This window comes from Ixodes scapularis, unplaced genomic scaffold (assembly GCF_016920785.2).
Source record: "Ixodes scapularis isolate PalLabHiFi unplaced genomic scaffold, ASM1692078v2 PGA_scaffold4__175_contigs__length_147842914, whole genome shotgun sequence".
Taxonomy (NCBI): Eukaryota; Metazoa; Arthropoda; class Arachnida; order Ixodida; family Ixodidae; genus Ixodes; species Ixodes scapularis.
Window position 1 is genome coordinate 128,627,259 of NW_024609879.1, and position 16,218 is coordinate 128,643,476.

The window sequence follows — 16,218 nt, forward strand, 5'->3', positions numbered from 1 at the left end:
GCCTCGTGGCGTCATATAGGGCTTGTGAAATAGCCGTTGTAAGGTCGACGTTTCCTTCAGAGAGAAGGTCTTGGAGGTACGAGCGATATTGGTCCCAATTGACGACTCTGCAGGTCCTATGTGTAGCGCTTGTAGAGCTTGGGGAGGAGATAATGATCGGGATATGATCACTACCCCAGCTGTCATGTTGAGGTTGCCATCGCGCGCTGAGTTGTGGTGTAGCGAAGCTGAGGTCAAGGACACTGTTGGAGACCCCCGGTCTGACAAATGTAGCGGTTCCATCATTCAGTGGAACAAGCCCTAGCGTGTCCACTGTGGCCTCAAGAGCAGATCCGCGCGTCGTTGTGTGCTTATCTCCCCAGGTGTGATTATGGGCGTTGAAGTCTCCCAAAAATAGTACGTTTTCTGAGCAGCGTGGCATAATCTTCATTATAATCGTAGGGTCCCATTTGGTTCCCGGACGGACGTACGCAGAAACTATGGTGGTGTCACAGTCCCCTTTACGTATCGTTACACCGGTGAACTCAGCAGCATCGTCACATAAGTCTGTCAAATCTATTTGACGCTGATCCAGTTCTCTTCGGACAAGTATCGTGGCTTTCGGCACTTCGTTCTTCGTGTTTTCAGTAACTGGCAGTAGGCCCTGATAAACGACGTATGGAGAAAGTCTGAATTTGCCGTATTTTATACGAGTTTCTTGAAGGGCTGGGACGTCGTATCGGTTGGTCTTTAAATGTAGGCGTAGATCTGAGAGGCGTTGTTGTATGCCGTTAGTATTCCATTGAAGCACTGTTGGACATGCAATATTTCGGGTGCGTCTCTTTGGGTGGATGTTGGGATGCAGCATTATGCTATATTCAGCAGTGGGAACACTGCCTGAATGAAACCGCATAGAATGTGTGCCCACGAGGCATCAATGCCATCAAGATAAGCGCACGCCATTTCTGCTGCTATTCTGAATAATTTTATCCAATTTGCCGTAGGTTTTTCCGGAGCATCTCGGGGTAATCTTTTTGAAGAGTCAGCCGTTGATGTTGGTTCAATATTGGTGACTCCCGTTGAGTGTTCAGATTTTTTGATAGATGCTCCGTTGCATGTCGACTTTTCAGTGCCCGTCGGAATGGTGACACCGGGTTTTGGCTTATTAGACGTCGTTGCAGAGTTGTTGTTAGGTGGTCTTTCGATATTTTTTTGAGGATCGGTCTTGAGTGCTGCGGCATAGCTTAAACCCTTATCGTCAAGGGTTGGGGGTTGCCTGTCCTGCACTGGGGCTTCTCCACTTTTCTTGGAGGTGCTGTTGGCCACCACATTGAGAATGGGCTCTGGTATGACTCCCGACGCCTGCTTTACAATAATTCTGGCAGAGCGGTAGTCAACGGCATTTCTCTTGGCGTACGTGACGACATTTTGCTCTTCTCTCCATTTGGAACACGCTGGAGATGTAGCTTCATGTGCTTCTCCACAGTTGACGCACTTGATCACTGTGGATTTACATTTGGTGTTGCTCGTGGTGTTAGTTATAGGATGCGGCTCTGCACAACGGGAGCATGCGGAAGAACGTGTGCATGAGACTGCAAAGTGCCCAAAACCACCACAGTTGCGACACTGGATTGGACGGGGTTTGAACTCCGTCACTTGGTGTCGTACTCGTCCTAGCAGCACGAAGCTTGGCAATGGTGAACTGTTGAATGTCAGCTTTACGACACCTGTCGCCCCAAGACGACGTACTCTGGCTATGCGGCCATCCGATCGCAGGTTTTCTAGAATTTCAGGATCTGACAGTTCAGCATCGACATTTTTTATGACACCAATCGATGTGGGGCCCTCGAGGGATTGGTAGGCCCTGACAGAGACACCACAAAGTTCAGGGCATTTCAGCAGCGTCCTTGTTGTTTGTCCGTTGCGCACATCAACGGCGACGACGTTGAGGCGCTCGTTGGGGCGGATCTGAAGGATGCACTCTGGGCAGAGCTTCTCTAAGGCGTTGGAAAGCCTCAAGCTGCTGAAAGTTGCTAGCTTTTTGTCAGGCTTCGTAGCGGCAAAGATTACTGTGAGTCCTTCACTGACGTTCGGCTGTTTGCAAACTGTTCCCGAACTCGAAGCAGAGTCGGACAGTGTTTTGTGTGAGCGCTTACGTGATCGTGCCTTGTTCCACTCTTCGTTGTTGGTGTTGCTTTCATCCATAATTTCGACCCCGGTCTCAGACGAGTTCGCTACCGACTCGGACGTCCAGAACTTGGACGCGGTGTCATGAGCATCGTGAGTTGAGTCGTTCGGCATGCAGTGTTGTCCAGGGGTGATGTGGTCTGTCGATACTGGGTTTGTGACGTTGGTGGCGGCGCTTTCAATGCTCTGCTGTGGAAGTTCGATCGTGGAGCCGGGCATCATGATTGGGGTCGAGAAAAGACCACCCTTACGAGTGGCTTTTCACTGGCGACTGCTCGGACGTCGCCGGTAGTTCTGAAGCTTCTTATGGTCGGTCTTTGAAGGTCACAGCTGGCTATAGGCTACCGAAAAGGCTGTCGAATTGACGGAACAAAAATTTTACGTCCTCAATCTCAGGCACTTCCACGACGGAGCCATAGAGTGCCCGGTCGCAGATTTGGAGCGCTATAGGATCTGATAGCACAAAGCATCAAAAAGCCATTTCTCGGGGAACCTGGACGTCAGCGCACAGCTTTTGCAGCGGCGAGGACCCGAACCACTCTTGTTCGCTCGGGAGGAGTGTGTTTCGGCGTCTCGCCGCAGCGAGGCGCCAGTCACGTGGCTCTCCTCTCATCTGTTGTCTGCCGCTCCACCTTTTCCATTTCGGCGGCCGCTTCTCGTGGCGATCTAAAGGACAGTGTGCGTACGCTTTCTGGAACCTCTAGGGCCCGTTTCTTCCCTGCATGGCGGTCCTGTCCCGTTCGACACATGGACACTGTTTGCATACGTGTTCCAAGCATACGAATGTATGAAGCAAATATACTTGAGGCACGACTGCAGACATTCTTATGATCGTGTCTGCAGCGACCATCGAGTCTTTTGTATGACGTACGAGCAGCGCCGACTTAAAGGAGGGAAGGTGGGGGAGGGGGGGGGGGGGACATTGGCTAGAGATTTAACTTCTGAACTAATCAAGTGATCGGAATGAAATTTTCAGAGGGAATTTTACATAAGATGTAGGTGAATTGTCCAAACTTTCAGCTCTCTGGGATGATTTCACCATACATGCATAAGTAGATGTGTCACTCTTTGTTAAGAAATTTATGATACGCAAATTAAGCTATTAAACACAATTTTGACTGATTGAATATGAAGTTTGCGTGGGGGGGGGGGGGGGGGGAGGGGGGCAAGGGGGGGATTTTGGGCTTAGTCTTAGAGCGCAGCTGGCCCGTTTTCGTGTTTCGCGGCGTCAGCGTTGGTGTCGGCGTAACCGGGCTAAATTTTTAGCAGGAAAATTGATTTCACGTGACCTCAACACCAGTTCAGTTCCCCGCTAAATTTAGCAGGGAAATTCAGCTTCTTCGCTAGATTTAGCGGACAAATTCAGTTTCTCAGCTAGATTTAGCGGGAAAATTGACGTCACATAACCTCAACACCAGTTTAATGCCCCGCTAAATTTAGCGGGGAATTGAATTGGTGTCGTCACGTGACCTCAACGCCAATTCAATTCAATTGACGTCGCGTGACCTCAACACCAATTCAATTCCACGCTAAATTCAGTGGGGAATAGACCTATCCCACCAAGCGTTCCACGCATGCGTGACGCCGCCATAACTGTAGTTCGTAGGAGGCAGACGCCAGTTCACAAGAGAGCTCATGCCGCCTCGTGCTCTGCTCGCGCAGACCTCCAGCAGGATTGTCGCGCGTGCAGAAAGACTACAGCTCCCACGATGCATGTCGGCAGCGGTGGCGTACTCAAACTAGCTGGTGAGATCGGTCTATTGAATTGGTGTTGAGGTCATGGGAGGTCAATTCTCCCGCTAAATCTAGCGGAGAAACTAAATTTGTTCATAGGTGACGTAACACCAAGTCATGTGACTTCATTTTCCCCGCTTAATTTAGCGGAGAAACTGAATTGGAGGAGGAGGCGAGAGGAGGGGAGGAGGAGAGGGTACTGAGAAGAAAGTGGCGCATACCCTTCCCTCCTCCTCCTCAAGAGCTGCGCTCTAATTTCGCATTACAGAGATTTGTAAACGCCTTTTATTTTTATAACTCAGATGTAAATATTTCAGGAAGAGTGATGACCTCAAAATATGAGATGCATATCTGCCCTATATCATTTTTGAAAAAAACAAATTTTTTTTCTCAATGAGGACGTCAATTCAGAAAGAAATAAGGTAGATAGCCCGACTCCTCAGTAAATTGCAGTTCAGAAACATCTTGATTGTGGTATCAGAATACTTTTACCTTCGAACCAAAGATTCCTTCGTATGAAATTTGCAGCATGAAATGAGAAAAATCCATTCAGACCTTGAGCTCCTTTTCTTTGCTACTGCCTCTCAATGTGTTGAAAATATTTTATATCAACATAACACTTTAGCGCGTGGTTATCAAATTTAGTGTAAGGGTGTATAATTAGTTTCTAAAAGCACAGGAGGTCTACGGGACGTCCCACCGTTTTAAAATTGGATGCCATTCGGCCGTAACGGTCTTGCTGTACGAGCTCGCCTCTAATCTGTCACAATTCTTTCTTCCGGCCAGAGTTGGCGAGCAAGCAAGTTCGGGTGAACGCTGTCAAGTGAGTCGAATCTCGCTCGTTTGGAAAGTTTGAAGTCGACCGTTAGCATTTACATGAGCAGTCTACGAAACTTTATAGTCTCGACCGGGATGTACGCGACGTGGCAACCTTAGTGCAGTCCAGCGTATCTGTCGCGCGGGCGCTCCCGTGCGAAAGAAACGGCAAACAAAGGCGTGCGCACGTGTAAATGGTTTCGACAGCGTTGGAGCATTGCGGAAGCTATGCCAGTTCTGAGTTTACGCCGAGTATAATGGTAGCCACGATAGTACGCATGGCAATCCGGCCTGTGAACCGCAGCTGTCTCGCTGGTGCATGCTTGCAACCGTGTGCACTGACACATTTTTTTAACGCCATGTTTTTTTTTGTTTTTGTTTTTTTTCTTGCTTGCAGCCCCGGCATGGTTGTCACGGAGCTTCAGAAGCGCAGTGGCATGTCGGACGAGATCTATGCAGCGGTACGTTCCTAGATGCTTCTAAACATTGGACATTCAAAGCGGTGCACCCAGTTTGCACTGGCACTAACTGTAAAAGCGGCAAATAGCTGGCATTTTCTGAGACTGTGGCGCACGCTTGGATGGGAGCGTAAAGCGATAATGAGCCAAACAATGACCTAAAACCCTCTAATTAACTTTTTAAATCTTCGTTTTAGCTGCCTATTTTTCAATTAAAGATTTGCTGTCCCTCGATGACATATGCCGTAGTTGTTGCTAGAGTTCAGACAATTTAATTCTTCTCCACTTATACTCAGTGGCAAAGTGTGGCTGTTTAGAAATACTAGTTGAAGTAAAAACGCTTGCTAGGTGGCGCAAGCCGCCGCCCGATTCTGCGAGTTCAGGCGTATTCATCGATTCACGAATCCATCGCTTTCCAAAAAAGTGCTGCCACCTTTTAGAGGCTTACTTCAACGATTCCTTGGTATGAAATGAGGGTTACCATTTAAATGCTGAGGCAAAAAAGCATTTTTTGTGAACTTAGGGGGGGGGGGGGGGGGCAAAAGTTAGAGCAAGTAGCCAGGCCAGCTGATTACGGATAAACATAGTAACCCTGGAGTGAGGAAAGAAACAAAAAAAACGTACAGACGAAAAAAAAAAGGGGGCGGGTCGAAAGCGACGTTTTTAAAGTTTAGTCTCGGTCGTTCCAACTCATCAGAGCAAACAGGACATACGTCTCATTGCCCGAGAAGATTTCCTCGTTGTCCGTGTCACACTCCCGCACACAATTCATACTAAAAAAAGAAAGACGAGACAGCAACTCAGAAAATATGATGGTTTTCGAAGGATATCCTTCTATTGGCGTGCACCACATGGACGTTGCGAACAAAGTTTGCGTAGCGTATATGAAAGGGTTCACAACGCCTTTATAGATATGTACATTTCAGACTGAATTCAAGGACTCCATGAATTAATCTTTATCGAGGTAAATACAGGAGGGCAGTTCTTGAAGGACTTCCGACGCACAAACAATGCTGGCACTCGCATTGGCACCACGCTTTGCCGATCACCTCAGTGTTCGGCAAAGCGTGGTTCATTTTTGCGGTGAAGAAAACTGGGTTCGATATTCTCCCTAATACCTTATATTAATTCCTTGTTTATGTGTACGTACATACGTTCAGATTTGTTATTTTATGAAGGCAGACACATTGAAAATGCAAAATGCGTTTTTTTTTTCTGAGTTATATTTTGTGCAGAGTATGAACTGTGCAGCAACCTAGCTTTTTCCTGTGGTAACAATGAGTTTAGAGTGACCAGCAAAGGGTACTTTTCAGTTCCCGGAGGTCTCTATCGTTTCGACCATCAAAGCTTTATGACAACAGCACAATGCAGTCATGTAGTACAGCTTACTGGGACATATAGCCCAATGCAGAGGCGTCGTATTTCCATTTTCCCAGGGGGGGGGGGGGGGGGGGGAGAGGGGGGGTGACAGGTGCTTTGGAAGTGAAGCGCCTATAGAGTGGTTGCGTGAGTACGCCAAAAGTGCGTCGAGAATGATACACAGAAGAAATCAGTCCTTCGGCGAGCAAGCTCTGAAGATTTTATTTCTGCATGGTGGGCATACCTCGGCGAACCTCATTCATGAGGGCCCTCACTCACCCTCAATCACCCTCATCTTCAGTGGTGAGGTGAAGGTGAGTGACTTTCTGAACCAGGAAAATTCTTAAGTGTGAGGGTGAGTGAGCGCCGTGAGGACTGTGACTGTGAGGACCGTGAGCGCCATGAGGGCGGTGAGTGCGTGAGGGGCGTGAGGGCCATGAGAGCGTGAGGGGCGGTCAGTGCGTGAGTGCCGTGAGGGTCATGAGTGCGTGAGGGGTATGAGTGGATGAGGGCCGTGAGGGCGGTGAGTGCGTGAGGGGTGTGAGGGCCATGAATGCGTGAGGGCCGTGAGGGCGGTGAGGGCGTGAGGCCCCCTTCAGACGGAGCAACTTCCTCAGCAATTTTAGTGCTGCTGGCGGGTTGTTCTTTAGCTTTCCCTAGATCGACACGAATTGGTGAGATCGGGTCCGGCTCGAAACAAGCGAGCAACTCGGAGCAATTCGAAGGCGTTTGAAGCGGCTGCATCCAATCAGGGACGGGATATTTTTGCGTCATACCTCGGGCCGGTGATGATGACAACAAAAGACTTGGTTCTGGTTTTCATGAACCAAGGTTTGAAATTGATCGTTTCTGGAAATAAACTGTTTCAGAAAGATGCATTAGTATTCTCAACGAGATTTAAATGCCGTAAAAACACGTTTATAGCGCGTAATTGTGGGTCTAAAGAGTGCAAGAAAATACAATTTAATGATTATGATGGCAAATTGCACCAATTGGTTGCTGCGTGTGAATGCGGGCAGCCCGTGTTGCTGGTGTTGCGACGTTAAGTTTCTGGGCGAAATTTCCCCGTCTGAAGTGGGCCTGAGTGGCGTGAGGGCTATGAGTGCATGAGGGCAGTGAGTGCGTGAAGGGCGTCAGGGGTATGGGTGCGTGAGGGCGGAGAGTGTGTGAGGGCCATGAGCGCGTGAGGGCTATGAGTGCATGAGGGCAGTGAGTACGTGAAGGGCGTCAGGGGTATGGGTGCGTGAGGGCGGAGAGTGTGTGAGGGCCATGAGCGCGTGAGGGCGGTGAGTGCGTGAGGGCAGTGAGTACGTGAAGGGCGTCAGGGGTATGGGTGCGTGAGGGCGGAGAGTGTGTGAGGGCCATGAGCGCGTGAGGGCGGTGAGTGCGTGAGGGGTGTGAGGGCGGTGAGTGCGTGAGTGGCGTCAGGGCCATGAGTCCGTGAGGGGCGTGAGTGCCATGCACACCGGGTGGGCAGTTGACGCTTATGCCCCAATGAGTTTACAGTGACCAGAGGCCAGATTCACGAAGAGCTTCTTAGTTTACGACAACTTTGTTAAGAAGTTCGTAAGCTAAGAACATCGTAAGAACAGGAGAAATCGGTACTCACGAACGCGTTCTTAACTGAGAGAAGGAAAGTGACGTTCTCAAACGGAAAAACTAGAACTTACTGGTGCTTTTGCTAATGCGACGGCGTGTCGGCTGCACGAACAACCATTCGAAGAGCTCGGCATGTTTCGGAGCACGCGGATTTTTAATAACAAACACAGGCGGCCTTTCCGCCAACGCTTGTCTGGGGTTCGTGTCCGTGCAGTGATATGTCGACGCTAACACGATTTAACCACGCCCGACTGCTGACCTCGATCCGTTGACTGCTACCTACTCGATCGATACGAAGCCAACACAACTGTCATCGTTGACAAAAGACGGCCCGTGTCAGTCGTTTGCAAAGCGACGTAGGGGGAAACAAATTGCCGCGGCGTTTTTCGCGGCCTCGGAGGGGCAGGAGCGAACCGAGGTTAAAAAAGATACGTTTGTACGGAGCGGACGCGCGCGTTTGATCGAAGTGCTAGATTCGCGCTGTTGGACTTCGGGACCGATCTTTTACGATTGCAACTCTATACTGACGTGACACTCGGCAAAGAAAGGTTGGACCGGCATTGCGTAGCTCACACGAACTGTTATCTCGACAGTGACGTACAGTCGTGTCAGAATAAAAATGACATACTAATAACAAATTATATACGTACCATGTTGCGAAAGTAATCCGTACGGCGTTTATTTGAGCTCGATATCACTCAAAACAAGGAGATAGAATCGATGAAGTCTCTTTTTAACGACAGTGTTTGTCACCGCTGCCTCGGAAGACAAGGGGAAGAGATTAACCTCTTATTCTAAAATTGAGGTCAGCGATCAAACTATAATACAGGGAGGGTCCACAAGGGTCGCGCGGGCGCGTATTCCATTCAGCAAGCCAGCCGGTCGTGAGCAGGCGGTCTTGGCCAAGGACCGTCGGAGCAGCACTGCGCCGAGTCGAAGTGCCTGCTAGGCATATATTCTGCCGAGCTCGCTTGGTCGGAGTCAGTGGAATCGTGGCCTATACGTCGCTTTTCCCGGGTGTTTGTGGATCCATCGTTCTTGTTAGTCGTTATCTGTTTCATGTATTTTTTTACTTTTTTTTTCTTGCTGCTTGAAGTCGGGACGCGCGAGAAAAGCACGTAAAAAAAAAGTCCGTTGGTCGTTGCGATTAAGGAACTGAGCGACGCTATCGGCCATGCTGATTCGATCGTAAAAAGTGCGTAAGACAGCTTCGGAGCTGTCGTAAGATTCCGTCGTAAGCTGCGCAAAACTTACAATAATTTCGTTCCGTGTATACCAATTTGTTCTTACGTTTTGTCCTACGCACATTTTTGGCGTAAGATCGTTTCGTGAATCTGGCCTCTGAATATTTTGGGGTGTTTTCCAGCTCCTGGAGGACTGCAAGTCGACGCACCCCCTGGGCAGGCCCGGAGATCCCGACGAGGTAGCCAAGGTCGTCGCGTTCCTGGCGTCGGACGCCGCCTCTTTTGTGACGGGCATCACGCTACCCGTGGACGGAGGGCTCCACGCTACCTGCGCGAGGTGATCGGTGCTAAGTCTGGTCGTTGTCCTTCCTTCTCGAAAACACGGTGGCCGATCCAATATTTCGCCCATGCTGCAAGAGCGGTTCAGAGTGGACTTGGGAACAATAAAGGTGTATGAGGTCTCTTTCGTGCCGTTGCCTCTTGCTGCCAAAAAGAAAAAAAAAAACCTAAAAAATAAAATGGACCCGACCCGTTGCAGCTTTGTACGGAACGGCGTTCCAAAGAACAGCATTCCTGGAACGCGTTCTTCTAGGAGGGATGCCGTCGTTAGGTAAATGTTGTGTTTGTACCCGAAGTTAGTACGTATTTATGTTTTTTTCTTAGCGCCTATTTCAACCTCTGATTTCGAAGGATGGGAGAGTGTCCGAGAGATGGTCGAAAACAAAGGACCGGAACAACTGTTATTGCGGCGACTTAACAAGTGTTTTGATGTAGGTATTTTCGCCCGCTTGCTTTATTTTAATTACGAATTATCCGGCACATTGTTTTATTAAAATTATGTAAATGTAACGTTAATGTAACGACCCGTTCCAATCCCAGAAATGTAGCGGAAATGCATTCCTTTTGAGCGAAGAGAACTCGTTCCAAGATTGAGAAGGAACGAGAAACGAGCTTTTGTTCCTGTATTGAGGAATGTGTACAACACTGACTTGCTGTTGACTAGTAAATCTGCCGCGGTACTGCAGCTCGTGCGATCTCTTAACGAGTTTGTCTTGTCGTTGGTAGCTCTCTGCATGGATGCACTTGTGACCTAGTGCCACTAAATAAGCTACGCTTCAGAGTAACGACACTTCGCCATATTGTGTCTTAACATCATGGTCGCCAGTTATCTGAAGCTTTATCTAAAATCACAGGAAGCTCTTCTCCGCCCTCTACAAATGTTTAAACAGTTCGCGACAGAGCAAAGCAATCTTAGATGACCTTCCTAACACCAACTCTAATGCTGAGGAAGCCTCCCTTATGAATCAGGACGATCGGCAGTTGTGTCTGCTCTGCATACGAGCCAAAGTGGCGGCGCCCACAACAATGTCGGGGATCGGAGTGCCGATACTCTAAGCGCAGCTCATTTAGTGGCTCTATTGTGACCCATGCAGAGAGTACCAAGGTCTTAATCGTTTTCACGTCAAAGCTGTCATGAAAACAGCATGCATGCACAGCTTACTGGTTCTCAGTACAGTGTGCCTAGTTCAGAAGAGTCGTGGGTTGTACCAACAGCTCGAAAGAATGTGCAGTCAAACGCAAACACAACATTTACCTAATGTGGGACTCGGTCAAAGGGCCCCGAGAATGTTGTGCTTGCGTTTGACTGCACATTCTCTCGAGCTGTAGGTCCAACCCACGACTCCTTTGATGACAACTTTCGTGACAACAGTATGATCATGTCGCAGTTGTATACTGCTTACTGTGTGTCGATACACTGAGTCTTGTTCAAACCAGTTATAAATTGGGCCTACACCGCTGAAAAATGTGCAGTAAAGTGCAAGCATGATTTCCTCAGAGCACTTGAACGCGGTGGGATCGCAGGGTGCACACGTATACATGCTATGTAATAAACAGCGCAGGGACACGGACAGAGTAGAAGACGGAGGACTTCGCCGTGTTTGTCTTCGGACTTCTACCCGTCCGTGCCCCTGAACTGTTTAGTATTACCCGTTAAAATGAACTACCATGCTATCCCATGCATTCGTCAACGATGCTAGTGGTCCTCCCTTTGGTCGGCGTGCCGCCTCAGCAGCGCCTGCATGTGTCTGATGTAGCCGATGGCGCAGCGCAGCGTCTCGACCTTGCTGAGCCGCTTGTCCTTGTCCCTGGGCGAGAGGGGCAGGAGGTTACGCAGGCGCTCGAAGCCCTCGTTGACGTGGCGCACCCGCTGCCTTTCGCGCTCGTTGCGACGCCAGATGAAAGGAACTGTGCAACGATCTCAGTGCTCTGCTTAAATAATTTGGGAGTTGTCGTCTTGACTTTTCTGAAGTAAAGAACAAAAAAGCGCTTTTGCCTGCATGTCCTAGTTTTTATTTTAAAAATTGACAAAGATTGAGGTTTTTTCCGCACCTCTCAACTCCTTCACCATCTTCCCAGTCACGTGCGCTATGACGTAAAGGGGGACGCGCGGGGTTCCGGTGAAGCTCTCTCTCTCTAGACTCTAGAGCCATCAGTGAGCAGTGATAACTCATTCGCTGGCGACCACGGGAGCACTACCTTCTGCAGCGCGATCAACATGGCGAAGGAGGATAGTCTCGTCCGGGTCCAGCGATCCCCGTCCGGCTCTCCCCGTCCCCCTCCGGATTCTGGCGGCTGTTCACGGTAGCAGATTAAACTGACGGTTTTGTTGACCTCGGATAGATGGCGCCACAAAAACTCTGTATAATTAAAATTTTGTCGATGATATGCCAGGTCTTTCAACGCATTCATATATATGTTGGAACGACAAGATTTATAATTAAAAAAATGACCTCTTATCGAGCAGGTATCTGCACAACTTGTAATCTTTTTACAAGACCCCCATTGACGTCATGCCGCGTGGTTCTCATGGCCGCCGCTCTCGGCTGCAGATCGAAAAATATTCGAACTTTTGCCTCGCGATTACGAGGCGGAATCGCAACATCTTGAGGGAAGGAGATGTGTTTTACGTCCTTTGTGACAAGATAAACAATGTCAAAAGTAGAAGATGCAAATGCTTTCAACGTTAAAATCGTTGCACAGCTCCTTTTAACGGATGAAGCCCGGCTCCAGCCAGCAGTCGTACGCCGAGTACGGTACCGGCAGCGGCATCTTGCACTCCGTCGAGAACGGGTCCGGCGACGGCCTGCAGTGAGACAGGTCTGGCACATCGGGGCTCACAAAAGAGAGTTGTCCACGGCTTGCGGTGGGGCTGTGCGGACAGCAAAAGTCGTCTGCTTCTTGCGCAGGCGGTGACGTCAGAACCACGCCGAGATCTGATTGGCTCTGATATAAAGAATAGTGGATAGGCCTCAATGAGGCTAGGTGCCTTTAAATCTATCCACATTTTCTTCTTTTTTTTTTTTTCAGTCAGCCAGTAAGAGATTGGCGTTCTGACATCCACTACACCTGTGCACACAAACTTGCGCTCCATAGCGCCTTCTATCTCCCCTGCCCCCTCCCCCCTCTCTTGCACACACACACACACAAAACGAAAGATTTTGATTTGCCTGAATGGCAGGTGTCCGGGAAAAAAAACTGTTTCTTTTTTTTTTTTTTTGTGACCCGCGTAAATAAACTTTTACGCATCGCAGAAAGTTGGAACTGAAAATGGCGTACGCTAGCGAGGGTAGAGAGAGAGATAATATATACGATTAATTTTTTCTACGAGTCGACGTCTGCTTAAGCTTAAAACCATCGAAACGAAAGAAATCACATTGTGGACGCATGCGACATTTATATAACTGAAAATCGCTTATCAGCACGAAAGAAAACAATGTCGTGTTTCTTCCTAATAATGTGTTTGTTTTTGTTGTTGTTTTTCGCGGAAATAAAGGTTACAGGCGCCCACAATGTCATTTCTTAATTTTGACGATATTAGGCTTATGCGGACGTCGACCCAGCAACATTTCGTAATTCTCTTGTATCCTGCGATAACCAGGTAACGTCATGTTCTCATTCCATTCGTGTTTTATCAACACCGCTAGTTTCGCATACTTACGGAGGTTCAGATTTCTATGCGGAGGTTCTCTTTTCTCACAAACACCCAAAACTTTCCCCGAAGATAAAAAAAAAAACGCATTGTGAGCATTTCAAGTTTGGGTCGAATTCGTCTGTTCGCGTGCGCCAATTCAAAATGATCTTTCTATGCGTCAGAGGGACAGCTTTTTAACTGCCTTTTTCCTTCTTTTGTCTGAACCCAAAGTAAGCCGATTTTTTGGAAAACGCTGAACCGGTAACTGATGCTTTGAAAATTGTAACCCTATAGAAAACCCAAACAAACCCGATTTCAGATTATTGCGGCTACTATAACCGTAGCCAAACTATTTTTTTTCTAGTTTTACCGGTTGCCTTTTGAACCTCTTCCAGACTACTACAAAGTTTCTGAAAAAAAAAATTTTTTTTTCTTTTGTTTACCGGAGAACTTTTTAATATTTGTGTTCCAGAGACTTACACCGATGATTACACCCTTTCAGCACCCCTATTTTGAGTAAAAAGAGTTCATAATCGTGAAATAGGGAGTTTTATATAACACCCTTATTTTTGAAGAGTAAAAAGAGTGTAAGCGAGCTTTTCACCGCCTCAAACAGCTTTAAAGGAGGCCGTTTTAGCGACTATATATCGAATAATTACTGCCTGAACCAATGCTACTGACTTGGAGATACGTACCTTAAAGAGAGCGTCTACCTTTTTTGCAGTTTCCACGTCCCTTGGGGTTAGGGCAAACCAGAGGGCACGGAGAGAGTAACTAAATATCAGTGCGTCATATTTTAACTGGACGACGTGGAAACCTCCTCCACCTGGGGGCGGCCCGCAATGCCGAAAGCGCGCTATATGTGAAGTCTTTGGTCTTGGGCTTACTACTGGTCAGAGCCGCCAAAAAGCTTCTTTTTTGTCGAAATACAAAATATAAGTGCTGCGAAACGTTTCGATTATTTACGAAAGTAGTTTTTGTTCAGTATTTTAGATCAGCAAAGAAACAAGTGCAGTTTATAAAGTGCGGAAACAAGAAATGACCCGTAGTCAACTGACCGTGGGAGAGGGGGCCGGTCAGGATGGTGACGACCGATGATGCTGTTCGCTCGATGCAAGTCCCTCGGGAAGTCGAATAATAAAAAAAAAAAAAACACTAAAAGTTGTTCGATCCCGCTGGACACATTACGACGTTGGTTGGTTTACGATGGCCAGTGTGGCCACGTTTATTTCAAAACAAAACGACAGCAAGTCAACAGGAATTTACATGACAAAACTCCCAAAATTTAAACCCATACTTTAGTCCCCCAGTCTCAAGAGCCGAATCCCCCTGATCTCAAAAGCCGAATCCCCGAGAATCCTCTCGGCAGCCCTTTTCTAGACTCGTAGAGGCCTCCTTTCCCTCCAGAGACGGACCAATCAATTCAAATTTGCCCATTGTCACGAGGTACACTCTTACCCAATGACCAGCGAGCTGTCAACGTGACCCCCCTCCGCCACCTCAACGGTCAAACCCAAATTCTTTGTAGAGTCACTACATGCTTTCCTCGCCGAAAAAATACAGGGACACAGACAAACAGGACAAGGCGCACTCTCAACTGATGTTTATTGAAAATTCACGTTATATAGCCACACACACACACACAAAAAAAAAAACATTCTACTTTATTTACTCAGCCCAACTGTATTTTTTTCGGCGCTTTTTGTTTGCAATGAACCAACTGGCCCAAATCTCCACTTTAAGTTATTGCGTCGATTAAAAGCGAAGTTTCTACACTAAGCGGCGAAATACGCCGGACACAAGCACCCCCGCTTAAAAGCCTCAAGTGCGGACAGAAGCCCAAGACAGGGGTGTTCCGGTGCCCCAAACTGAAATCCAATCCGTCTGTTAACGACCGGGGTCCGACTCTACTCCACCGAGCCCCACGGCTGCTCAACCCCCCCCCCCCCCCTTCTCCCCCCCCCCCCCCCCCCCCCCCCGCGCGCGTGGGGACAAAAGACGACCAAAAATGCAGGCGATGGTTCGTCTGCTACGATGTGGCGCGGAACCGAACGGAAAAAAAAGTAGATTTTCTCATAGAAATCGCGTCCCGCGGGCAACGAAATCAAACGCGAGCTTGAATTGTGAGCGTCTGCTATTTCAGGAAGGAAGCAATTGACAAACCGTGATTTATTTGCAGGTTTTAAATCGCTCTGTTGCCGTACAAACGCTGAAATATACCAGTGTGTAAAGAAATGCTCAGAACAAACGCAACAGCGGCCGCCGAGATGTCTATCACCATCCGTGTGCAGGTGAAAAATTTAACATTTGTCGACAAAACTTCCCCAGCAGAAACCTCTGACTGCCCAATAAGCATCAGAGAAAGCTAAAGTTGGAGACTTTACCCGAAGATTGGGCAACATCATCATGTTTAACATTTACCTACGTCAGCTAACTTGCCCCATCGTATTTTGTTCGAAAAAACTCTCGTTCTCGACGCCCTCACCAAGGCTAATATCTAATCCACCTATAATGACGATCCAAATCGAAAGTCCCAGTTTTGCTGGATATTCCAACAGGCTAGTTTTAAGCCGTACCCTTTTAGTGGTTCACGCATAATACTATGCTCAAACGGATCAAGCTTCTGCTCGGACAGCATCATCAGTTTTCTTCAGTGTAAACGGTTATAAGAATTGAAAGATCGCAACCAGCTGCTTTGTAGCCAGCTGGCTGGGGAAATTTACTCCGTCTGTAACTTTGAGGGCGGACAGTGTGGCCAGACCTTAATAAAAGCATATCTAGGTTTAGAGAATTTATTTTTATGCATACTGATTACCAGCTGAACGTTAGGAAAAGTGACGGAGAGAGAAAGAAACACACTGCTGGACTATCAACCCTTTTTTTATAAACTTCCTATATTCCTATAAAGAAAGGAAGTTTATAAAAAAAG

At 48.0% G+C, this 16,218-nt stretch overlaps 2 protein-coding genes across 2 annotated transcripts in view; one reads left to right on the plus strand and one right to left on the minus strand.

Annotated features, from left to right (window-relative positions):
- Positions 1-9,775, plus strand: part of LOC8033891 (3-oxoacyl-[acyl-carrier-protein] reductase FabG-like) — a 56,764-nt gene extending 46,989 nt beyond the window's left edge. The window contains exons 7-9 of the mRNA XM_029975550.2: positions 4,687-4,723; positions 5,114-5,177; positions 9,499-9,775. Of these exons, the coding sequence (XP_029831410.2) occupies positions 4,687-4,723; positions 5,114-5,177; positions 9,499-9,657 (260 nt within the window). The 3' untranslated portion in view covers positions 9,658-9,775. The remainder of the gene's footprint in view (positions 1-4,686; positions 4,724-5,113; positions 5,178-9,498) is intronic.
- LOC115318517 lies at positions 847-2,376 on the minus strand. The gene has a single exon (XM_040215502.3). The coding sequence runs from the start codon at positions 2,278-2,280 to the stop codon at positions 847-849; it is 1,434 nt and encodes a 477-aa protein (XP_040071436.1). The 5' UTR covers positions 2,281-2,376.
- Positions 9,776-16,218: the final 6,443 nt, after the last annotated feature.

Excerpts from the sequence above, each read along its gene's own strand:
- LOC115318517 (XM_040215502.3), bottom strand. The coding sequence starts at position 2,280 with ATGCCGAACGACTCAACTCACGATGCTCATGACACCGCGTCCAAGTTC.